Source organism: Passer domesticus, chromosome 24 (assembly GCF_036417665.1).
Source record: "Passer domesticus isolate bPasDom1 chromosome 24, bPasDom1.hap1, whole genome shotgun sequence".
NCBI lineage: Eukaryota > Metazoa > Chordata > Aves > Passeriformes > Passeridae > Passer > Passer domesticus.
The window spans coordinates 5,756,075-5,779,945 of NC_087497.1; the positions used below are offsets into that span (position 1 = coordinate 5,756,075).

General features: G+C 62.2%; 2 protein-coding genes across 5 annotated transcripts; one reads left to right on the forward strand and one right to left on the reverse strand.

Moving 5' to 3' along the window:
* Nucleotides 1-271: 271 nt before the first annotated feature.
* EXTL1 (exostosin like glycosyltransferase 1) lies at nucleotides 272-8,347 on the reverse strand. The gene is made up of 11 exons (XM_064398622.1): nucleotides 7,751-8,347; nucleotides 6,339-7,556; nucleotides 3,297-3,390; nucleotides 3,109-3,216; nucleotides 2,637-2,756; nucleotides 2,418-2,550; nucleotides 2,211-2,329; nucleotides 1,830-1,925; nucleotides 1,157-1,243; nucleotides 884-1,044; nucleotides 272-810 (listed from the first exon to the last, which is right to left on the reverse strand). The coding sequence occupies exons 2-11, from the start codon at nucleotides 7,271-7,273 to the stop codon at nucleotides 402-404; spliced, it is 2,262 nt and encodes a 753-aa protein (XP_064254692.1). The 5' UTR covers nucleotides 7,274-7,556; nucleotides 7,751-8,347; the 3' UTR covers nucleotides 272-401.
* A 1,712-nt stretch (nucleotides 8,348-10,059) lies between these two features.
* Nucleotides 10,060-14,942, forward strand: PAFAH2 (platelet activating factor acetylhydrolase 2). Of its 4 annotated transcripts, none has more exons than XM_064398564.1 (11): nucleotides 10,060-10,166; nucleotides 10,877-10,975; nucleotides 11,110-11,257; nucleotides 11,425-11,521; nucleotides 11,610-11,701; nucleotides 11,803-11,879; nucleotides 13,082-13,195; nucleotides 13,485-13,576; nucleotides 13,671-13,841; nucleotides 13,956-14,104; nucleotides 14,612-14,942. In XM_064398564.1, the coding sequence occupies exons 2-11, from the start codon at nucleotides 10,892-10,894 to the stop codon at nucleotides 14,704-14,706; spliced, it is 1,119 nt and encodes a 372-aa protein (XP_064254634.1). In that variant the 5' UTR covers nucleotides 10,060-10,166; nucleotides 10,877-10,891; the 3' UTR covers nucleotides 14,707-14,942. The 4 variants fall into 4 exon arrangements, with proteins under 4 accessions (XP_064254634.1, XP_064254631.1, XP_064254632.1 ...); XM_064398561.1 differs by having other exon boundaries at nucleotides 10,064-10,166; nucleotides 11,610-11,678; nucleotides 11,765-11,879; XM_064398562.1 differs by having other exon boundaries at nucleotides 10,081-10,166; nucleotides 10,837-10,975; nucleotides 11,610-11,678; nucleotides 11,765-11,879.
* The last annotated feature ends 8,929 nt before the right edge of the window (nucleotides 14,943-23,871 follow it).

A 23,871-nucleotide genomic window follows, 5' to 3' on the forward strand; every position in this document is an offset into this window, starting at 1 on the left:
ACACTCCTTTTCCCTCCTCCGGGGAGCGCTGGGCTGCCCGGGGACTGCGGGACACGCAGCTGGAGCCAGCGAGGGAGGTCACACGCAGCTCTTATCGCTCCTCTGTTTGCTCTCGGGAAGCTGAAGGACTCTCCCTCCCCGCAGGGCTGGGGGGGCTGCCCGGGCTATTCCCAGGGTGCTGATGGCAGAAGAGTTGGAGCAGTCAAAAGCCGGTGCTCCCGGTGCTCCCGGGGCTCCCCCACACCCCACAGCCACCATCCGCATCCTACCTCTCCCCCCTCCTTTATTGCACTGGTAAAAAAACCCCAATAACGAGTAAAACCCCGTCAGCAGCGAGCCCGCCCCCGGAGGGCTCCGAGCACCGGGAGCGGCACCGGGAGCTCGCCCCGACCCCGGAGCCCTCACGGCTTCTCCAAGCTCGGGTATTTCTTGCGCAGGACGGAGACCTGGTCCTTGAAGAGGACGGGGTCGAGGCGCAGCTGGGAGGGCACCAGGGGCATGTAGCCGAACCAGTTTGCCAACTGGTCGAGGCAGCCCCGGCGCTGGGAGGAGCGCGGGCTGCCCGCCGTGCCCTCCGGCCGGGCAGGAGCGGAGCGCGGGGCCGGGGGGGTCCCCGCGGCCCCATGGCTGCACCCCGCCGGCTGGGCCACCCCCTCCTTCAGCTGCTTGCGCTGGGTCACCTTGATGGGCGGCAGCTTGGTGACAGCGGCCACCAGCACGTTCATCAGGATGTCCTCGCAGGCGGCCAGCCCGTCCACCAGCTCCCGCAGCCCCGCGGGCAGGTACTCGGTGAAGAGGCTGTGGTAGTACCTGGGGGGAGGACGGACGGGGTGAGGGGATGTGGCCGAGCCCCCCCGACCCCCGCAGCCCCCCCGGCCGGTACCGGTGGTAGAAGGCGGCGGCGGTGAGGACGATGGAGAGCTCGTTGGTCCATTTGGAGGTGTAGCCCCAGCGGCCCTGCTCGGGGTCCCAGAAGTGGCTCTGCGTGGGGAAGCCCACGATGCGCTCGGGGAAGCTGCGCCACACCGAGAAGGCAAAGTCCACCTGGCACGGGAGGGGCACGGTGTCACCCACGCGGTGCCACCCGCGGGAGGGGACGCGGGGACAGCCTGTGGTGAGCGCTGAGCATCCGAGGGACGCGGGGCCGTGGCCTCACCTCGCTGGTGGAGAGGCTGGTGTCCTCGTCCAGGCTCAGCACCGCGTCCGTCTGGATGGCGCCGAAGGGGAAGAAGCGGTCGCTGAGCTGTGGGGGGAGGAGGGACAGCTTGGTGCCCTGGGGTGGCTGCTCCAGCCCCCTGGCAGTGTCCCTGATCCCTGGCAGTGTCCCAGCCCCCTGCTCCTGTCCCTGTTCCCTGTCCCAGTGCCTGCCCGTGTCCTGCCCCCTGCCCCTGTCCCTGCTCCCTGCCCGTGTCCCTGCCCGTGTCCCAGCCTCTGGCTGTGTCCTGCCCCCTGTCCGTGTCCCAGCCCCTGTCCGTGTCCCAGTCCCTGCCCCTGCCCCTGTCCCTGTCCCAGCCCCTGTCCCTGTCCTGCTCCCTGCCCCTGTCCCTGTCCCAGCCCCTGCCCCTGTCCCAGCCCCTGTCCCTGTCCTAGCCCCAGGCAGTGTCCCAGCCCCTGCCCGTGTCCCTGCTTGTGTCCTAGCCCCTGCCCCTGTCCCTGTCCCAGCCCCTGCCCGTGTCCCTGCTCGTGTCCCAGCCCCTGTCCCTGTCCCTGTCCCAGCCCCTGCCCCTGTCCCAGCCCCTGCCCTTGTCCTGCTCCCTGCCCCTGTCCCTGCTCGTGTCCCAGCCCCTGGCAGTGTCCCTGTCCCTGTCCCAGCCCCCTGCCCCGCTCACCTTCCCCCTGCCCCGGACGACGGTCAGGGGCACGCTGCTCTGGGGCCATTTCCCGCTCGGGGGTGGTGGCTTCTCGCAGCTCCACAGGACCACGATCTGCAAGGGTGGGGACAGATGTGGCCGGAGGGGTTGGGTGGGTTCTCTGCTCCAGCCCAGACCGTCCCAAAATCACCTCGTGGCAGTTTGGACCAGGATAAACCCCCAGGTGATCCCGCCCCAAAGGGCTTGGGACACAGCTCTGCCCGCCCAAGGGTGACACCACCAGCCACCCCCTGAACCCCTAAACCCAGCCATGCCCTCTGCGGCCCGCAGGACCAGCCCCAGCATCCCCCCGGACCCCCGGGGGCTGCCCCGGCACGCTCGGGACTCTGCTCCTCCCACCTGGGCGCAGTGCTGCGATCCAGAGACGGCTTGGATGAGCCTGAGGGTGGGCTGGGACAGCGACCCCGCTTGCGAGACCACCCGGATGAGAGCCGTGAACTTCTTGGAGGGGCTGTAGCCTGAAAAAAAAAGGGTGGGAAAGGGAGAGGAAAGGTGCTGGGCACGCCCCGAGTTTGCGGGGCTCAGCCGGGGCAGGCAGGGTCCTACCGTGCTGCAGGTAATAGAAGGGAAAATCCCCGAGGTGGGTGGAGAATTCGGGCAGGACCAGGAGCCCCCCGGGCAGCGCGTTCCAGAGGAAGCGGGAGCGGGAGCGGTGCGGAGACAGCCGGTCCTTGATGATCTGCCGGAGGCCCGAGTGATGCTCCCGGCACCCCCGCGGCCACCCCGGCAGCTGGGGAAGGGGGTTTCGGGGTGGGGGGGGCTCACCTCCAGCGTGGTGTGCACGATCTTGTCCACGGAGGAGAAGTAGGCGTCCCACAGGAGCTGGGTCTGCTGCTGGAAGGCCAGCACGCGCTCGGGGGGGATGCAGCGCACGGCCGAGGGGATCTGTGCCGGGGGAGCAGCGGGGTCCTCACCTGGGCTCCTCTGTCCCCCCCAGCCATCCCCCGGGACAGCCCTGCTGTGGGTGCCACCCTCCCCCTGTGGGGCTGCATCTCCTCTCCCTGGAGCGGGGTCAGCCCCGGCATTCCCAAGGGTTTGTGCCCGGGAGGATCCTTCCCACCTTGCCCCCGAGATGAACAGGGAGTGGGACCTCCGTTCCAGGCTGGCTCAGACCCCCCTGCAGCTGCCCACAGGAGCAGTGCCAGGCTCAGCTGCAGGGGGCTCACCCCCAGACTGGGCTGGGGGCTCCACCAGCGCTGGCACTGGCACTGGGGCTGGCAGAATCTGGGCACGGTACCTGCAGCAGGAGCCTCTCGCTGCCCACGACAGCAGCTCTGCCCCAGTCGATGGCCTCGGCAAAGGGCAGCTCCCAGCCATCACTCAGCAGCACCGGGATGCAGGCGGCCTGTGGAGGGACCCCGCAGGCTGGGACAGAGCCCCCAGACCCCGCTGAGGGGGTGCCCCGTCCCCCTGCCCACCCTGTACCTGCAGAGCCTCGAGGAAGCGGAAGGAGCCCAGGCGCCTGCCCCGGGGCACGATGCAGAAGGTGGAGTTGTGCAGCAGCTCCTGGTAGTCAAACCTGGCGTGGGAGACGGGCTGGGGGTCAGGCATGGCCCCCTCCCCTCCTGTGAGACCCCGGGAGGCGCTGCTGGCACCTGCCAGGTGTGGAGCCAGCCCGGGGCAGGGTCAGGATCGGTTTGGACAGATTTTAGCTCTGAACATCCCCGGTTTTGTGGGAGCAGAGATCTCCTGGGTGCTGAAGGGATAAACCTGGGCATCCCTTAAACAGGGGGGCTCAGGAAGGGACCCCAGTGCCCTTTGAAAGCACGACCCAGCTCCTCCCAGCCTGCAGCAGTGACACCCCACGCACGGCCACCACCCGAGCCCCCGAGCCCGAAACTGCAGCGACTCCTGTGCCGTGCCCAGACTCGCCGGGCAGGACCGGCCCTGCCTGCCCTGGCAGCGTCCGGGGGGGCAGTGGGTGCCGGCAGCGCGGCCCCCCCGGCCCGCGGGGCTCTCAAAGCCCCTTCTGTGCCGTGCTGGGAGAGGCTCGGCCGCTGCCGGGTCCCTGCGGCCGCGCCGGAAAATCCAATATTGACTTTAGGTCGGGACAGACCCCGTCTGTTCCTGCCCGCGGGGAGGGGCAGCCGGCCCTGCAGGGGCTGGGGGGACTCTCGTGGTCCAGCCGCGTGGCTGAGAGGCCAGAAAGAGCCCTTGCAATGTGCTGGTCCCCGGAGGAAGGGTGTCCCCGCGGTGGGGACGCGGCACTGGTGCCAGGCTGGGAGCTGAGGCTGTGCCACCCCCGCGGGTGCCGGAGCTCTTCTGGCACGTCCCAGCGCTCCGGGATGTGGGAAATCAGCCCCAATGCCAAGGCACCGAGTTTCACAATAAAATCCGCCTCTGGATCAACCTCCCCAGTGTCTCCAAAGGATGCCAAAATCCTTGACCCCTTTAACCCCCAAACTCCCGGCAGGCAGCCGGAGGGGTGACACCTCAAACCCCATGAAACCACAGCAGCGACAGCCACATCCCCGGGGCCACACCGGGCTGTCACATCTCCTGGGGACCCCAGACCCTGCCGTGAGCCCCGCCAGCTCCGGGGAGCCTTTCCCGCTGCCGGGGCCGGGTGGGCAGCGGGTCCCGGGGGGGATTGCCCTCGGCGGCAGCCGGTGCGGCGGGGCCGGCGCCGGCCGGGCTGCGGGGCCGAAGGCTCCCGCTGGAAACACTCGCTGCGGTTTCCGGGCAATCGCCGTCAGGGCTTCCTTGTTTTGTCAGCAGCCGGGACGGGCGCCCGCCGCGCTCCCCTCGGCAGGCCCCTCCGCGGCTCCGGCCGGGCACGGTGCCACCGGCACCGGCGGCTCCGCAGAGCCTCTCCCGGCCCGCGCCGGCTGCTGCGGGCGCGGGGCAGCGGGGCCGCTCCGCCACAAGCCGCCCTTTATCCCAGAACACAACCGGGTTGTTCGGGGCGGCCCCTCGGGCGTGAGGAGGATGATGGGACCCCCAGCAGGGCCTTCCTCTGCTCCTCGGGGGTTCCACCGTGCCAGCCCCCGACACACCGGGTGAACGGGGCACCGGGGTCTCACTCTGTCCCCTCCCCGCTGGCCTGTCCCCTGCCCGAGTGTGGCACACCTCCCCAGGCAGGAGGGCAGGTCGGGCAGAGCTGGCCCTGGGGCCATGCCAGGGGTTTGTGCCCGGTGTCCCACAGGGACAGAGCTGGCCCTGGTGGCAATGCCCATGGGTTTGTGCCCAGTGTCCCACAGGGACAGAGCTGGCCCTGGTGGCAATGCCAGGGGTTTGTGCCCGGTGTCCCACAGGGACAGAGCTGGCCCTGGGGCCATGCCCGTGGGTTTGTGCCCGGTGTCCCACAGGGACGAGCAGGGCAGCAGAGGCTCGGGGTCACACAGAGCACGCTGCCCCTGCCACGTGTTCCACATCGATCCCCTGGCCAAAGCCATCCTGGGAGAGGTGTAAATCTCCCTGTGTTTGCAAACAGCATTAGGGGATTACCTGGGTGGGCGGATGGGGGGGAATTCTCATCCCGCTGCCCCTTGGCACGGCGTGGGGCTGACCTTGGGCCTCCTGTCCTGCCAACCCCGCTGTCCTGAGATGCCCCATCCCAAGGACACTTTGCTGCAAGTGCTGACCCTGCTGGGCTGGTGGCACCCTCCAGACAGGGCCATGTGGTGCCTGACCCATCCCAAAGCCCCGGCTAATCCCAGTGCCAGCACCCCAGTTCCACTTTTACCTCCCAGAACCTCCTAAGACGCTTTGAGGATGATGCCCAGCGTGGCCTCTCCCCATCTGCTCTCCAGCTGGGTGGCTGGGGGATGTCCCCAGGCAGAGGGATGGGCACCTGCCCATTGTCTGTGGGATGGGCTCTGTGTTCACCAGCCCTGGATTCAGCAGCTATGATGGGTCCCAAGTAGTTGGATGGGGAGGTGAGGATGTGTCCTTACAGAATGGAGCCCCCAAACTCACAGAACTTTGTACCCACAATTTTTCCACCACTGTGTCCACCCCACGCTGCTGCCACCGTGTCCATTTCTGATGGGGGACACAGGGGGACCCCCACCCACCAGCACCAATGAAGCTGCCCACACTGGGACGCCCGCAGACCCGCCAGTTTTGTGGGATTTTCAGTGGAGCCAGTGAGGGGGGGATGGCTCGGGCTCATCTCCAAGAGAAACGTTTATGTTGGGGGAGAGCGGGAGGGGGGAGAAGAAAAGCGTCATTCACCAGCGTTTGGAAAAAGGGAAATCGTATTAGAGGCGGTGGCAGCGATTGCAGATAAGAGCCGCTCTCGCCAGATTGCTCCAACTTTAATACAGAGCAGAAAGCCCTGAGCAGGCAGCGCCTCGCTCCCCACCGTGCCACGAAACCCTCATCCCCTTCAGGAGAGCCCAAAACCTCCCTCTCCAGGGGCCCAGCCAGCACAGATTGTCACAGCTGCACCCCGCAGAGAGGCAGGGACGTTTCTTGGGTGTCCCATCACCCCAGAGCCCCCTTTCCCCCCCACCTCCTGCTCACCTTTCATAGTCCACGTTGTCCTTGTCGCAGCGCGTGTCCTTGTGCTTCTCCCAGTCCTTGCCGTGCTTGCAGGTGGTGAGGGAGATGATGTCCTTGCCGTTGTGGATGTGGTGCAGCGCGTTCCGCGTGCCGGAGCCGATGCCCGTCAGGTACCTCTTCCCCTTGAACACCAGCAGGTATTTCTTTCTGGGGGGCACCGAGTCCTGCCGCAGCCAGCCCGCGTCCCCGCCGCGCTGCGGGTGCTCCTTGGGGAACAGAGGGATGGAGACGTCGAAGCCGGGGCGGAAACTGCGGCTGTCGAAGCTGGCTCTGGCCAGGATGGCCTGGCCCGTGTCGAAGCCCAGCTCCCCGGTGTAGCCGGGCCAGGTGCCCGAGTAGAGGTTGAAGATGAGGTGGTTGCGGCCGCCGTTCCAGAGCGGGAAGCCGCGGATTTTCTCGTCCACGTCGCGGACGTACTGGCCCGAGAGGCGGTCGCGGTCCAGCGTGTCGATGCTGAGGATGAAGAGGCACGCTTCCTCCGGCCGCCGCGTGTGGTAGCGGGAGCGCTCGATGGAGCTGAGGATTTTGCTGTAGGTCTCCGAGAGCGGCTGGCCCCGCTCCTGGGGGTAGGTGAACACCTTGAAGCCGTTCCTCTGGCACCTGGAGAGGTCGAAGCAGGTTTCCATCCGGCAGCTGCTGCCGCTGTAGAGGCTCAGCCACGCCGCCCGTCGCTCCCGGGGGGACAGCAGGGAAGGGTCCCCATCCCTCTGCAGCTCCTCGGGGTCTGCAAAGCTCTTGAGGAGGGATCGATCCGTCCAGCGGGGCCAGCTCCTCCGGGCTTCTGCTTTCCTCCCGGAAAAGAAAGCGAAACGGCGCAGCTGATCCCCTCCAAAGAAGAAAAGCAGGAGCCAAGAGGCAAGGAAAGTCAGGAAAATGTATTTCTTCCTGGTCTGCATAGGTTCACACGCAGCCCCAGCTCCTCATCGGGCTCAGGTGGGTGCCAGAGTCCGGTCAAGAGGCCGACGTTCCCAGCCCCGAGTGGGTGGTGGGACGGCTCCTGGCCCCAGGTGCTGTCCTGTGTGCTGTGACAGTCCCCCTTTCTGCCCGCTGCTTTCTCGGGACAGTCCCGGTGTCTGGCTGCAGCGCAGAGCCCGGTGCCGCGGTGTCCCAGCCGCTCACTTCTCCGGGCCCCCGAGCCGCGACAATGACATTTCCATCGCTTGACCCAGCTTCAAATCCCTGGAGAAAGGGAGAGGTCGCGTCGCCACCGTCCTGCCGCCGCCAGCCGTGTCACCACAAGTGGCTCCACACATCCCCGCGGCGGGACTCCCCTCCCCAGCTCCCCGGGGAAGAAAACCCTGGGAACAAACCCTCCCGCAGCCCCGGAGCCCCCTCCCTCCCTCCCTGCTCCTTCCCCCCGGTCCCCCCGTTACCTTCGGGGGCTCGCGGCCCCGGGTGGGCGCCGGGCCGCCGTGTCCCGGAGCCCCGATCGCCGCCCGCCCGCGGCTCCGGGCTGCATCCCCGGCCAGCCCCGGGCGGCCCCGCCGGGCTCCCGGTGCGGAGGAGCCGCCGCCGGAGGCTCGGCACAGCCCCGCTCCCGGAGTCTGTCCGTCTGTCCCTGCGCTGGGCTCTCTGTCCGTCTGTCTCCCTTGTCACCTTGTCCGTCTGTCCCTGCGCTGGGCTCTCTGTTCCCGCGTCCCCCCGGTGCCTGTCCAAGACCCCGGCTGCTCTCCGCTGTCCTCCTGTCCCTCCCCGGGACTGTCCCTTGTCCGTCTGTCTGTCCCCTCCGGGGCTAACTGTCCCGCTGTCCCCTGCCCCCCTCGGAGCTGGCTGTTCCCTGTCCGTCTGTCCTTTCGGGACTGTCTGTCCCCGGTCCCCTCCCAGATCTGGCTGTCCCTCGTCCGTCCGTGCGTCTGTCCCGCCCAGGGCTGGCTGTCCCCTGTCCCTCGGGGGGCTGGCTGTGCGCTGTCCGTCGGTCAGTCCCCGCGGGGCTGGCTGTCCCGGTGCCCGTGTGGCTGTCCCCGTATCCCCGTGTCCCCGGTCCCGGGGGTCCCCTGTCCCCCCCGCGCTCCACGTGCCCCCCCGCCCCCTCCCCGGATTGCCCCGCCCCCGACCTCCCATTGGCTCTCGGCTCAAATGAGTGGGCGTGTCCGGAGGAGCCCCGCCCCCGCCGCGCGCCCCCATTGGCCGCGCCCACGTGGGAGCGGGGGGGATCCCCGGGGGGCCGGGGCTGAGGGGGGACAGACCCCCTGTCCCCCCTGTCCCCCCGTGTCCCCCTGTCCCTCTGTCCCCATGTCCCCTTGTCTCTCTGTCCCCCTGTCCCTCTGTGTCCCTGGACCTGTGTCCCCCCGTGTCCCCCTGTCCCCATGGACTCCTGTCCCTCTGTGTCCCCCTGTCCCCCCCGTGTTCCTCTGTGTCCCCTGTCCCCATGTCCCCCGTCCCTCTGTCCCCATGTCCCCTTGTCCCTGTGTCCCCCTGTCCCTCTGTGTCCCCGTGTCCCTGTGTCCCCGTGTGTCCCAGGGGACAGAGCTCGGTCCCAGCCCGGCCTGACCCAGCCCAGACGGTCCCTGTGGTCCCAGTGAGCCCAGTGCGGGGTCCCCGCAGAGCCAGCACCCCGGGGCTCCCCAGCGCACCCCCGGTCCCGCCGGGCTCGCTCTGAAGCAGGAGCAGGACGGCCGAGCTGTCACCGCCACTCCGCGCAGGACCCACTCCCGGGGTGGCTTTGCCGGGGTGATCTGGGGGTGCTGGGGGGGCTGACCCCATTCCCGGAGCCGGGCTGGGCTGGGACAGGTCGGGGCTCGTCTCTCCCGCCCCGTCCCGGCATCCGCGGCCGCCGCCCTCGCCGGGCCCCGCCGGCCGGGCAAGCCGGGACCGGAGCGGGACAGCCCGGGCAGCCTCCGCCTGCGCCCGGATCCGGGCACGGGCTGCGGTGCCGCTCCCTGCCCCAGCCCCGGGGGACACGGGCTGTGACAATCCAGGGCTCTGTCCAGCGCCCACTGCGTGCCTCAGTTTCCCCGGTCAGCCCGGGAGCGGGGCTGTGTGGGGGGGAGCTTGGCACAGCGGTTTTCACCGAATCTTCGGGTGTTTATTCGGCAGCCTGGCCGGCTCGGCCCCGCAGGGAATTAATCCCCGGCCGCAGAGGGGATTACTGGGGACCGGGGGCCGCTTGAGCTCCCAAAGAGGATTAAGCAGAGGACGGGAACGTGGGGATGGGCAGCGAGAGCCCCGGGGCACCGCCGGCCTCTGGGGGGGACAGGGGGACAGTCCTGGGGACAGGGACCCGGCTGGGTGCAGACACGGGCAGGGCAGCCCCGGGCTCGGGGGCACTGGGAGCGTGCCCTGAACTGGTGACACTGGGAGATGTGTCCTGAACTGGTGACACTGGGAGATGTGTCCTGTACTGGTGACACTGGCAGCTGTGATTTCATGCTGGTGACACTGGGAGATGTGATTTCGTGCTGGTGACACCGGGAGTCGTGTCCTGTCCTGGTGACACTGGGAGCTGTGTCCTGTACTGGTGACACTGGGAGCTGTGATTTCGTGCTGGTGCCACCGTGTCCTGTACTGGTGACACTGGGAGCTGTGTCCTGTCCTGGTGTCACTGGGAGATGTGGCTTCGTGCTGGTGCCACCGTGTCCTGTACTGGTGGCTACTGGGAGCTGCGGTTTTGTGCTGGTGGCACTGGGAGCAGTGCCCGGTCCTGGTGTCACCGGCAGCTGTGATTTCGCGCTGGTGACACCGTGTCCTGTCCTGGTGGCTACTGGGAGCTGAAGTCCGGGAGCACGGGAGGCACTGGGAGCGCCGGGGCAGAGTTCACTGGGCGTGCTGGGAGCTGTGAGCGCTGTACTGGTGCGTGGGGAGGGGGACACTGGGGGGCACTGGGCAGCGGTTACTGGGAGGGCACACGGGGAAACTTGGAGCCGGGAGAGCCCTGGCAGCTCGGGAGGAGCACTGGGAGCTCCTGGGGAGGCACTGGGAGTGAAACTGGGAGGCACTGGGAGTGAAACTGGGAGGCACTGGGAGCTGCGGGGAGCGCTGGAACTGTCAGGAGCGCTAGGAGCTGGGGATCACCGGGAACTGGGGGACAACTGGGAGCTGCGATGGTGGCGGGGGGCGCTGGGGGGAGCGCTGGGAGCTGCTCGGAGAAGCGCTGGGAGCTGCAGTCGGCTGCGCGTACTGGGAGCTGTAGTCCCGGCTCCCAGCGCATACTGGGAGCTGTGGTCCCGGGCCGGGGCCGTACTGGGAGCCGTGGTTCCGCAGCCCCGGGCGCTGCTGGAAGCGGTAGTCCTGCCGTGGTGGCAGCCCCGCACTGACCCCTCCGCAGGGGTGTCCCCTCTGCGGCTGCCCGTGGGGAGAGGAACGGGGGGGTCTCATCCCTGAGCAGCCCCCAAGGGGGTGGAAATGGGAGGGGGTGGAACTGGGGGTCGCTGGGCAATGGGAGAGGGGTGGGGAAGGGAGGAGGGAGCGGGTTGGGGTCTCTGGGGTGGGGGACAGACAGTGACCCCGTGTCTCTGCCCAGGCTGGCTGTGGCAGGACACTGACCCCCTGTCTCTGCCCAGGCTGGCTGCGGCAGCATGGGGGGGATGCTGGCGCTGCCCCCGGGGCAGGGACCCCACCAGGTGGGCTGCACGGATGTCATGGTGGGCCACACGCGGCAGGTACGGGCGTGGGGACAGCGGTGACGGTGGGCACAGGGACACGCGTCCCTGCAGAGCGAGGTGGTGCAGGTTTTGGACACTCCACACCTTCTGTGCTGTCCCCACTGTGTCCCCCCTTCCTTGTCTCCCTTCAGGGGCTTTTCCTCCGCCTCTTCTACCCGTGCCTGCCCCGGGCGGGGGCCACGGAGCCGCTCTGGGTGCCTCGCCCCGAGTACTGCGGGGGCCTGGCCGATGTCACCCTGGGTCGCCGCTGGTGCTCCGCCCTGCTCGGCATCGCCATCGGTGAGGGGGACACCCCCGCCCCACCCTGGGGGCCCCCCGGTCCTTCGGGGGGCTCAATCCCCCCGCGCCCGGGTGGGTGCTGCAGGGGGAGCTGGGGCTGAGCGGGGGCTGTGGCACCCACCGCCCGTGTCCCCCCACCCCGTCCTGGGGGCTTCTCGTCCCCGCAGGCTCCTGCAAAGTCCCGGTGAGCTGGAACGGGCCCCTCAAGCCCCGCAGCAGCGGGTACCCCCTGATCATCTTCTCCCACGGCCTGGGGGCCTTTCGGTAAGGTGAGCCCCGAGCAGGGCTGCCACAGGGCTGTGGGGACCCTGCACGGCCTGCCCCGAGCCCCGTGCTCCCGTCTCCCTTCCAGGACCTTGTACTCTTCCATCTGCACGGAGCTGGCGTCCTGGGGCTTCGTGGTGGCAGCGCTGGAGCACAGGTGGGTGCCCGGGTCACCACCAGGTTGGAGCTGGGGCTGGTGGCACGTCGTGCCATCGGGTGTCCCCTTCCCTCCTGCCCCCACAGGGACCACTCTGCTGCCACCACCTATTTCTGCCCGGCAGAGGCTGGCACGGAGGAGTGGATCCCCTTCCAGAGGGTGCCCCAAGGGCAGAAGGAGTTTTATTTCCGAAACAAGCAGGTACCAGGGTAGGGGATCCAGCGTGGGCAGAGGGGAGGGCTGGAATTCCTCCTGCAGGCCAGGCTGGCCCTGCATCCCTGGGGCTGCTCTTCCCAGTGCTGTATGGCCACGCTGCTGAGCTTTCTCCTGGGAGGTGAGAGAAATCTGTTCAGCCTGTTTCTGTGTTTCCTGGGGTCCGTCTGTCCTGGCAGGAGCCAGGCTGGGCTTTGCCATGTCCCCCACGCCCTGGGGAGAGCAGGACTCTGTGCCCAGCCCAGCTCTGCACCAGCTGCCGGGTTTGTTCCCACTGGGATTTTTGTCTCCCTGGGATTATCCCGGACAGCTGCTTGCTGGGGAGCAGGAAGGTTTCCTGCTGAGCCAAGCTCCCCCCCTCTGTTTGTTTCTGCCTCATTTAAAAGGACAACAGCAAGTGAAGATTAGTCGTGGAAAAGCTCTCTAGGAACGGAGGTGCTTTTGGCAGCCTTAAATCACCTCCCAGCCTGTTATTTTTGTGTGTGCTCTGCCTCATGGCACATTGCACAGAAAAGGGAAACAGTTCTCCTGAGCCCACCAGCAGAAATAGTGAGGGAGAAAGAGAAATAAATGAAAGAGAAATAAATGATAGATAGAAGGAAATAGTTGCCAGGTCAGCCTCCATGATGGCATTTTCTGTGTTGCAGAGAGCGGGAGAGAGGTTTTCATTGGAGATTTTTGTCACTTGTCACCTTAAATGTGCACAGACAGCAGCACTGGTGTCCTTAGGGCAGCTGAGGACGTGGCCTCAAAGTGGCTCCAAGTCAGGGCATCCTGTCCCTGAATCATTTGGGATTTTAGGATGCTCCTGGGTGGTGCTCCTGAGCTGGGTTTTAGGTTTGCTCCTGGCTTAGGGGCTCTGGGGGGGTTTGGAGCAGGGGATGGCTCGGCTGGGGAGAAGCTGGTGAGGATCCCGGGCTCTTCCTCCTCTGCTTCCTTCCCAGAGCAGAGACTTTAGGTCCTCTCCAGCTGTCTGCTGCCAGATTAGCTGAATTAAGAGCAAACACCAAAAAAACCCCATCCCAATAAACGCGCTGCATCCCACGGGCGCCGCTCTGGCCTGTGCTGCAGTCCAGGGAGAGCCCCGTGGGAGGGAAGCACTGCAGGAACGGGCCTGGGTGGGCTCTGGGGGGAAGGTGTGACCCGGATTTGTGGGGTGCAGCAGCTGGGTTCACCCGGGGTGGTTCCAGGTTCACCTGAGAGCTCAGGAGTGCGTGCGGGCGCTGCGGCTCTTCCAGAGCATCGCCGGCGGCAGATCTGTCCCCAGCATCCTCCCCCAGGACTGGGATCTCTCCGTGCTGAAGGTACCTGCCTCTGCCTGGGGGGGCTCTGGGTGCCCCAGGATCACTCCTGGCTGCCTGAGGATTTTCCTGCAGGCACAAGAAGGGTTGTGCAGAGCCCCAGCCTTCCCACCCCGGGCTCCCTGCAGCCTCTCCTCTCCGGGCAGCCCGAGCTCCTCACACCAGCAGTGGGACACGGCACTCCCCCTGCCAGGGGCACTCTGCTCACCTTCCCTTGGCTTTTTCTTCCCTAATCAGAGCCCTCCAGCTGTGAGGTTTGGGCTCAGACCCCTCAGCCCTCTCCCTTTTGCAGGACAACCTTGATCTGAGCAAAGTGGCCGTCATGGGCCACTCCTTCGGGGGGGTGACAGCGGTGCTGGCCTTGGTGAAGGAGCCCAGCTTCAGGTGAGGCGTGCCAGGGGCTGCAGAGGCTCCGGGGACACGCCTTGGGCTCATCCTGGCCGGGAGGGGAGCCGTGGTGGTGCCTGCCCTGCTCCAGGTGTGCCGTGGCTCTGGATGCCTGGATGTTCCCTCTGGAGAAGCTGCTGTACCCGGAGGTGCCCAGTCCCGTGCTCTTCATCAACACCGAGAAGTTCCAGACCCCGGAGAGCGTGGCCAAGATGAAGAGGCTGAGCTCCAGGAACAGCCAGACGAGGATTGTGACCGTGCTGTGAGCCAGGGGCTGGCACCCCCCCGCTGCAGGGAGCACCCATGGGTGCCCCAGCAGGAAAACCTGCGGGGGTCCTGCTGCACGTCCCCCTGAGGCACACCCCTCCCTGCCCAGGGGAACCGTGCACGAGGACCAGACCGACTTTGCCTTCCTCCCTGGGAAGCTCTTCAGCCTCATCTTCGGCAGGAGGGGCACGCTGGAGCCCCGCAGGGCTCTGGCCATCAGCAGCCGGGCAGCTCTGGCCTTCCTGCACAGGCACCTGAGTACGGGCTGGGGGCAGGCTGGGCTCGGGGGGCTCCCTGCTTTGGGGGGGCTCTGGGGCCTGGGGCTTCCCGAAGCACAGGGGGGCAGTGGCTGCCCCTCGGGGGCTGCTGGCCAGGCTGTGGTGGCCCTGTCACCTGGAGAGGTTGTGGTGGCCCTGTCACCTGGAGGGGAGACTGTGGTGGCCCTGTCACCTGGAGGGGTGGCTGTGGTGGCCCTGTCACCTGCAGGGGAGGCTGTGGTGGCCCTGTCACCTGGAGAGGTTGTGGTGGCCCTGTCACCTGGAGGGGAGACTGTGGTGGCCCTGTCACCTGGAGGGGAGACTGTGGTGGCCCTGTCACCTGGAGAGGAGGCTGTGGTGGCCCTGTCACCTGGAGGGGAGGTTATGGTGGCCCTGTCACCTGGAGGGGAGACTGTGGTGGCCCTGTCACCTGGAGAGGAGGCTGTGGTGGCCCTGTCACCTGCAGGGGTGGCTGTGCTAACCCTGGCACCCCCTGTGCCCCGTGCAGAGCTGCAGGAGCAGTTTGGGCAGTGGGACGAGCTCCTGGAAGGCGTTGGGGACTCGGTGGCTCCGGCTGCGCCGTTCGGCCGCTCGCGCCTGTAGCTGCTCCGAGGGCTCTGCTGGCACCTGGGGAGTGACAGAGGGACAGAGAGACAGACAGACAGAGTGACAGAGTGACAGAGTGACTCCTCCTTGCCAGCAAGGGCAGGAGGAGCCCTGAGGACAGCAGGACCTGGGCACAGCGCTGGTGTGCCCGAGGTGCCCAGGGGATGTGCCAGCAGAGCCCTCCCTGCTCGTGTGCCTGCCCTGAGGGCTGTGGGAATAAAATCCCCAGGGATAAAAACCGAGCTGGCTGTCACAGATTGATAAAAGCACAGCGGGGTGGGTTGGGAGGGCCTCTAAAGACCGTCCCCAGCTTTGTTGAGGGCTGGGGGTGGTTCGGCCACGGCTGGAAGAGATGCAGCATCAGGGCTGCCAGCACGAGGGGAAGGGAAATCCCAAAATTGTCCTGCAGAGGGGAAGGGAAATCCCAAAATTGTCCTGCAGAGGGGAAGGGAAATCCCAAAATTGTCCTGCAAAGGGCAAGGGGAATCCCAAAATTGTCCTGCAAAGGGGAAGGGGAATCCCAAAATTGTCCTGCAGAGCCCTGCAGATGGCTGAGTGCACGCGGGAAGGAAGGAGGATGCACTTCAGCGGGATGACTGGAAAGAGGAACCTCTGAGCAGCTGGGGTGGGATGGGATGGGATGGGATGGGATGGGGATGGGGATGGGGATGGGGATGGGATGGGATAATGGGATGGGATGGGATGGGATGGGATGGGATGGGATGGGATGGGATGGGATGGGATGGGATGGGATGGGATGGGATGGGATGGGATGGGAAGGGAAGCCGCCCCTCTGGCCGTGCAGCACGGGCAGTGACACTGCTGTCACCAGGGGCGTGCTGGCAGCGGCCATAACGCTTTGGAAGCACCTGCAGCACATCGCGGAGATGTCGGGCTGCTTTTGGAGGGGGTGCGATCCCCAGCCGTCCCGAGGAAGGGCTGGAGCCCGGGGAGCTGCAGGGATTTCTCTGCGCTGGGAGAGGAGCGTCTGTCCCCATTGTCCCCGCGGCGGCGGCGGCTCCGTCCCCTGCCGTCCCGCAGAGGAGCTGCAGGCGACAGCGGTGACAGAGCGCCAGCAGAGCCACCACCGCATCCCAGGGGGGTTTGTGCCCCTGAACAGAAATCCTGCCAGGAAAGAGACCAAAACCGCCCCGGGGCAGGGCAGGCACCCTGTGTCTGTGTTCTGGATTTCCCTGGAATGCTCCAGTCCCAGCCCCAGGGATGGGGAGAGAGCCACAGGGCTGAGCAAACCTGCAGGAAATAAAGATATATAATAACACAACAATTATTATATGGAATTAATTCTGTATAACTAATATCTATTATATATATAAAAATTAATTATGTATCATTATTGTATATAATATTATAATAATATAATAAAAATAAGATAATAGGGAAAGGAAAAGCTGTGTGAGCAAGCAGGGGGAAGCCAGGAATTCATTCCCCACTTCTCAAGGGCAGGGATTCACTCCCAGGAATTCATTCCCTCCTTCCCAAGAGCAGGGATTCACTCCCAGGGATTCATTCCCCACTTCCCAAGGGCAGGGATTCATTCCCAGGAATTCATTCCCAGGGATTCATTCCCAGGAATTCATTCCCAGGGATTCATTCCCAGGGGCTCAGCCACCCCCAAAGGTGAGCTGGGCAGACAAACCCATCACTCCCAGTGCCCCTGGTCACCCTTCTTCCTCCTGGTTTTTATCCTGAGCATGGTCTGGGACACCCCCGGGCTCAGCTGGGGTCACCTGTCCCGGCTGTGTCCCCCCCAGACTCCCCCTGCACCCCCAGCCCTGTCCCTGGGGGTGTCCCAGGAGCAGAAGAGGCCTTGGCTCTGTTCAAAGGCTGCTCAGACACAACAAAACATCTTTGTGTCACCAACCCTGCCTGCAGCACAAACCCAAACACGGCCCCAGCCCGGCCTGTGCGCTGAAATTAACCCTGCCCAGCCCAGACCCGGCACACATTGCTCTGCTGGGGCTGGGAAACGGTGAGGAAGGGGCTGGAGAGGGTGAGGAAGGGGCTGGAGAGGGTGAGGAAGGGGCTGGGGTTGCTGTGCTGGGCTGGTGATGATGAGGAAGAGGCTGGTGATGATGATGAAGGGGTTGGAGATGGTGAGGAAGGGGCTGGAGGTGGTGAGGAAGGGGCTGGTGATGATAAGGAAGGGGCTGGTGATGATGAGGAAGGGGCTGGAGATGGTGAGGAAGGGGCTGGAGGTGGTGAGGAAGGGGCTGGTGAGGATGAGGAAGAGGCTGGTGATGATGAGGAAGGGCTGGAGGTGGTGAGGAAGGGGCTGGTGAGGATGAGGAAGGGGCTGGGGTTGCTCTTCTGGGCTGGTGATGATGAGGAAGGGGCTGGTGATGGTGAGGAAGGGGCTGGAGGTGGTGAGGAAGGGGCTGGTGATGATGAGGAAGAGGCTGGAGATGGTGAGGAAGGGGCTGGTGATGGTGAGGAAGGGGCTGGAGGTGGTGAGGAAGGGGCTGGGGCTCCCCTGCTGCTCTGGGGTCTCTCCCAGGCTCACCCCGATGCTCCCAGGTGCCCTGGCTGCTGCCCAACCTCACCTGCAGGTGCTGTGGCACAGGGCAGCAGTTCAGGGGTACCCCTGATGTGATCTGCACCCACCCTGGCTCAGCTGGGGCTGGATGTGAGCTCTGGGGTGTTGCACCCCCACATCCAGGGGGATTTTGTTTCTCAGGGATGAGGGGAGCAAACCCCAGCCCCGTTCCTTTGGGGAGCCCCCACCTGCAGCCCCCAGGGTTCCCTCCAAGCATTGCAGAGTGCTGCCCTGCTCCCATACTCAAACCCATGGCTTTAAAATTAAAAAAAACCCCCATCCCCAAACAAAACAAACGCTGCTGCCCATTGGTATTCCCCTCACAGCTGTGCCTGCAGCGTGGCTGGGCTGTGAATGGACACATTCCTTTTCCATTCTGAGCTCTCCCACCAAAGCTGGAATCCCACGGCGTCAGCACAGCTCCCCAGAGCCTCCTGCTCCTCCTGGCAGCCCCTGCCAGGCCACATCCCTGCAGCACCCCCAAACTCCAGCCCCAGCCCTCGCTGCCATCCACAGAAAACCTCGTTTGCTCAATTGGAGCTTCCCTGTTGATTTAATTAATGCAAATCCAGACTCGTGTTAAACCTCCTTGTAATTACAGTAAGGCTCTCGTGGTTTTTGTTGGGTTTTTTGGTTTGGTTTTTTTTTTTTTTTCTTCTTCCCCCTTTTTCTCGTGTTTTTAAGGAAAACAGTGAGATCTGGATTCCCAACAGTGGGAGCTCTGGGGCTGGGTGCTGCCCCAACCCCAAGGCCAGGCAGCACCTCCTTGAGCAGAACCCCCTAAATCCCTTTGGCTGCTGGGGATCCACTCCCTCTCACGCTGGGTTTTTTCCACTGGAAACACCCCAGCATCTCTCTGGGTGAGGAAAACCAAGTTTCTTGCTCTCTGAAGTGAATTTTTGTCGTCTCATCCCTGAGCTGAGGAGCCTGCCCGCTCCCAGTCACGAGGGATCCAGCTCCACGTTGAGTTCCTCCCACGCTGGGCAGGACAGAGCCTGGGGGCTGCAGCAGCTCCCAGCGCTCCCCCCACTCCCTGCCCCCCAAAATGCACCCCCAGAGCCCAGCAGGGCTCCCGTGCCCTCAGCCAGCAGCACCTGAGGGGGTTTTTTTTGGGGCACAATTGGTTTTTTCAGCCGTTTTCCCGCAGTCGCATTTGGGGTTGGAGGCACTTTTGTCACCCCAGGGATGATTCCTGAATAAACAGGGGGGGAAAGGGCTGAGGGGGGAAACTGAGGCAGAGGGGGGCTGTGTGAGGTGTCTGTGCTCGGAAAAAGCCACTGAGACAGATGGAAATGCTGCATTTTGGGTGGGATCCAGCTTTCCCCCATGTTAGGAAGGACGGGCTGAGCTCAGCCTGTGGATGCTCCTGCCTTTCCAGCGTGATGGAAAGTGGGGCTGGCTGAGCAGGAGACCCCAAATCCTCCTTTTTTACCCTTTAACTCTTATTTTCACCCCAGAACGTGGTGCTGAGACTGCCACCAGCCCTCCCTGGGGGACACCAGAGCCCCCAGACCCATTCAGGCTGGGGTCAAACACAACAACATTCACCACACAAAGCCTTGGCTGGGGGTTGTTTTTGGGGGGGTTATTTATTTTTTATTTAATCAAAACAAAGCCCTTGTGTTGCCCATCACACGAGGGTGCTTCTGAGGGTGTTGATTTTGGCACGAAGCAGCAGATTGCTGGTTTATTGTATAAAAGATGGATGTTTTTTCCACCAGAAAGTCTGGCCTGGTCTGTTCTCCCAACCACAGTGGATGTGTCGGGTTCTTTTGTCTTTTAATTTATGTATTGATCTATCTCAGGCTGGAATTGGTAGGGGGGGAAAAGGGATGAGGAAGCACGGGGCAAATGTGAAGTGCAGGAATTGTTTCTGTGCTGGTATTGCTGAGATTCCAGGGCCAGGGAGCAGCAGTTAACCCCTTTGGATGTGGAATTGTCAGTGCACACAGGAGGGGAGCTGCTCCTCGTCCTGAGAGGACCTGGGATGTGGAAACAGCTCTGGATTGAAGTCCAAAAATCAAAAAACCCCACCCCAGACTCGTTCCCTTGGCTCACAAATCCTTGTGGGAAGAGGCCCCCGGTGTCTGATAGATCCCACCCATAAACACCTGCAGATATTCCAAGGGAAAATCAGCTCTGGCTGCTGCTCTGGCCTCTCCTGCCTTCCCTGGCTGCGAGGAGGGGGGAGCACCTCAAAATTCTGCCTTTTGGCCAGAACTTCAGCCTCGTGCTGTGAGTCTGCAGCACCCGAGAGCTGCAAACCTGCAAACCCACCTGCTCCCCAGGCAGGAGAGCTCCTGGAAAACCAAACCCCCCTCCCCTTCGGCTGTGCCAGGGAAGCTGCTCTGGTTTGGGGTGGCCCGAGGGCTCTGCACTGAGAATTATTTTCACATCTGCCCTTTGTGGGGGCTGTCACGAGGCCATTCATTTTGTTTATTTGATGCTGGGGAAGTCATACTCCTTTAAGAGGATTTCCATCCCTCAACTCCTCCCCTCGTGACACTTCCAAGCCACATTTTGTCTTGACAGGGTGGGAGTATTTTTAACCATATCACGCCAGGGGAGTATTAATAGCACAATGGGCTCGCTGAGCTGCTGGGGGAGCTGAACCCATATTTTAAATTCAAGCAACTAATTAGGAGCTGAGGAATAATTAGTGCTATACCCAGCTTTTCTTCAGCTCCCCCCCCTCTCCTTTTTCAGACCCACAGCGAACGTCTGTGCTGGAATGTTCTGTGGCTGCTGAATATTTCAGAGCTCCCCTGTGCATTGCTGTTCCTTGTGCTTGCCAGGGTCCCACCGTGTCCTCTGCAGCATCCCGGGGGCAGGGGCTGCTCTGGCAGTGGGGATCAGGGCGTGGAGAGCCCCAGAGCCCTGTCCCTGTCCCTGTCCCTGTCCCTGTCCCTGTCCCTGTCCCTGTCCCTGTCCCTGTCCAGGCTCGGGTGTTTTGGGGCTGAGATGTTCACGGGCTGCCTGGAACAGCAGCAGAGCTCCGTGCTCCACATGGACACGAGAATTTGTGGGCTTGGCTTTGGGGAGGAGCAGGGAGGGAGCAGAGAAATGGGTCAGGGCATGGTTGGGAGCGAGGAGAGCTCCGGGAGGGCTCCCAGAGTGTGTTTGGGGGCACGGGGAGGGTGGGGCAGCACCCACAGGGACCTGTGCTGGCTTTGGGCAGGAGAACACCTGTGGGGATGGGAACGTTGGGAACACACCTGCAGGGATGGGGATGTTGATCTGTGCTGGTTTTGGGAGGATAACACCCCTGCAGGGATGGGGATGTTGGGACCACCCCTGCAGGGATGGGAACATTGACCTGGGATGGATTTAGGCAGGAGAACACACCTGCAGGGATGGGAATGTCAATCTGTGCTGGTTTGAGGCAGGAGAACACCCCTGCAGGGATGGGGGTGTCAAACTTTGCTGGTTTTGGGCAGGAGAACACACCTGCAAGGATGGAGATGTTGGGAACACCCCTGCAGGGATGGGAACATTGACCTGGGATGGATTTAGGCAGGAGAACACACCTGCAGGGACAGGGCTGTCAATCTGTGCTGGTTTTGGGCAGAAGGACACACCTGTAGGGATGGGAACGTTGACATGTGCTGGCTTTGGGCAGGAGAACACCTGCAGGGATGGGAATGTCAATCTGTGCTGGTTTGAGGCAGGAGAACACACCTACAAGGATGGAGATGCTGAGAACACCCCTGCAGGGACGGGGATGTTGATCTGTGGTGGATTTAGGCAGGATAACACCCCTGCAGGGACAGGGATGTTTGGAACACCCCTGCAGGGACAGGGATGTTGATCTGTGCTAGTTTTGGGCAGGAGAACACACCTGCAGGGACAGGGCTGTCAATCTGTGCTGTTTTTGGGCAGGATAACAGCCCTGCAGGGATGGGGGTGTCAAACTTTGCTGGTTTTGGGCAGGATAACAGCCCTGCAGGGATGGGGATGTTGATCTGTGCTGTTTTTGGGCAGGATAACAGCCCTGCAGGGATGGGGGTGTCAAACTTTGCTGGTTTTGGGAGGATAACACCCCTGCAGCCCGGGCTGCCCAGTGCCCCGGGGGCTGCCAGGCTCACCCCCTGCTCTCCCCCTGCTCTCCCCTCGCCCCTGCCCCTCCCCAGCCACCCCAGAATCCTGCAGAATTCCTGCAGCCCTGCTGGGGCTGTGTCCATGGCAGGGGCAGCTGGGGCTGGGGGAGAGCTCCAGGCGGGGCTTGGGGCTGTAAAATCCCATTTTTTCCCCGGGAATTGAAGGATGGGAAACACCCACTGGCAGGCTGGAAGGGAATTGTGCCGTGCCCAGCCAGGCTGGCTCACAGGCAGGTGTGTTCTGCTCGTGGGGACAGCCCCTGGCCTTATTCCAGGGTTGGGATGTATATATTCCATATTCTGCGGCCCCTTCTGAGTGCTTGGGTGTTTTTTAGGAGGGAAGCAGTGTTCCTGCAGCGTTTATTTCATTAATATCCTTTATTTCATTAATATCTGACGTTCTCCTTGTGCCCAGAGCCCTGGCACCCCCATGCCCTCAGGATCTGGGCACCAGGCAGTGCAGTCCCAGGGCTGAACGTGACATTTCAGGGCTCTGTTGCCCCAATATCAAAGCAATTAATTGATATTTCCGTCGCTGTCGCTGCAGGCGTGGTCGCCATCTGTGCTCAGAGCTTTTCCTCCTCTCATTTAAGGGAGGAATTAACAGATTTCGAGTGAATTTCTCAAAAAAAAGCACAGCAAAAATTCAATTATTTCCAACAGCGCATTGGGAAGTGCAAATTTATTCCGAAGGGAACGTTTTCTTAATGGTGTTTTTCAGCATAAATATAGTACCAGCCTAAACACCTCCAGTAAACAAATATCAATTACCTTAAACGCTTCCTGCCTGTGGAAAAGCTTTCATTGTGAGGGAGACACTCCCTAAAAATCTTGGTTTGCTCTTCAGTTCCGTGGGCTCCTGGGCTGTGTTTGGGTTAAAATGCATTTTTATCTGAAGATCAAGAATATTTAAAGTTGGAAAAAACCCCCCTGTGAGATCACTGAGTGGATTGGAAGAGATCTTGCAGCCCTTCCCCACCTCTGAGTTCCTTTTAAAATTCTGCTTTTTCCCCCTGGTTATTAAATCTCTCAAACCGACCCGCTCAGGTCAGATAATACATTGGATTTCTGGTTTTAAAATAAACTTTGCTAATTCAGGGCTGCAAGAATCACTAACCAAGGTGCCCTAAAACATCCCCTGATTAACAAATAAGCTGTCACTCCCTCCAGCAGCACCAGCGCTTAGGGCTGGCAATTCAACACTCAGAAACCACATTTTCTTACTGGAGATTAAATATTTTTGCAAGTTAAAGGAGCTGCCGTGGGCTGAGTTGTCACCTAATTGTGTCAGTCTCTTTGTGGGGTGTTTTGATAAGCACATCAGAGCAGAGGCTTTCATCTTTGGGCTGGATCTGCTCCCGTCCCAAATTCCCACCCCGCCGGATCCCTCTGGATTTTGGGGGTTCACCCCCAGCAGGGCGGGCTGGGATGGAGCTGAGGGGTCTCAGGTTGGGTTTTTTTGGGGGGTTGAGCCCCCCTGGAGCACTGAGGGTCACGTTTGGGGTGGGTGGTGTTATCCCCATCTCAGGCTCTCCAGGGCCACTGGTCATATTCCTGATTTTCAGAGCCTTTGTCCTTTCTCCTCTCCTGCTGTGATCCTTTATTTTCCCAAAAAAAGGCAGAAATTCATCTGTCAGAAATTCGTTCTGATGTTAAATTTGGGCTTGAAACAGTGTTTTTCTGCTCCAACCTGTTTTGGGGCTAAATGGGACACGTTGGAGGATGCTTCTGCCACTGCTGCCTGCTCTCTTAGTGGTAAAACTGGAATTAAAGCAAAAATAAAAAGCTTTAGTTGGTGATAAGGAATCCAGTAGATAAAAACTACCACAGCCACATGCTGAGGAGGGAAGAGTCTGTTTGGAACCGCAGTAAATGTGTCAATAAACACAAATCAAACGCAAATTAAATAAAAGCTTTTCATGCGCTCCATTCTCCTCGAGATCAGACAAAAATAAATGCCACATAAACAAACGGGGTTTATGAAACGCTCCAAAAATAAAACCACTCTTGCAACAAGGCCAAAAAACGAGATTGCCTCCGTGTCTCCCCACCTGCTGGGGGCTCTTGTTGCTCTCTGTATCCCAGCAGATTTTGGTTCAATCAGAACCAGCAGTGGCAGGGCCTGGGGAAGGGGCTCACCCCAAAATCCAGGGCATGGAAAATCCCAGGGCTGAGAGCAGGGCCCAAATCCTCTCTGTCAAAAATTCTCCTCTTACATAAGAGAGTTCTCAGCCGAAAGGAAATATTTTTGGCTTTTAAGCCAATCTGCAAAGGAAGGTAAGCTACAGACAGGTCTTTTTAAATTATTATTATTTCTTTTTTTTCTTCTTCTTTTTGTATTTATTTTTTCTTTTTTCTTTTTTTTTTGGTTGGTTTTTTGTTTGTTTGGTTTTTTGTTTGTTGGGTTGGGGTGTTTTTTTGGTTTTTTTGGGTTTTTTTGGTTTTTTTGGGTTTTTTTGGTTTTTTTGGGTTTTTTGTTTTGGTTTGGGTTGGTTTTTTTTGTTGTTTTTG

Excerpts from the sequence above, each read along its gene's own strand:
- EXTL1 (XM_064398622.1), bottom strand. The coding sequence starts at position 7,273 with ATGCAGACCAGGAAGAAATACATTTTCCTGACTTTCCTTGCCTCTTGG. Across the intron at positions 2,757-3,108 it reads GCGAGAGGCTCCTGCTGCAG|ATCCCCTCGGCCGTGCGCTG; the intron begins GTACCGTGCCCA and ends CCCCCGGCACAG. Across the intron at positions 1,244-1,829 it reads TCGTCCGGGGCAGGGGGAAG|CTCAGCGACCGCTTCTTCCC; the intron begins GTGAGCGGGGCA and ends CTCCCCCCACAG.
- PAFAH2 (XM_064398561.1), top strand. The coding sequence starts at position 10,892 with ATGGGGGGGATGCTGGCGCTGCCCCCGGGGCAGGGACCCCACCAGGTG. Across the intron at positions 13,842-13,955 it reads ACGAGGATTGTGACCGTGCT|GGGAACCGTGCACGAGGACC; the intron begins GTGAGCCAGGGG and ends CTCCCTGCCCAG. Across the intron at positions 14,105-14,611 it reads CTTCCTGCACAGGCACCTGA|AGCTGCAGGAGCAGTTTGGG; the intron begins GTACGGGCTGGG and ends TGCCCCGTGCAG.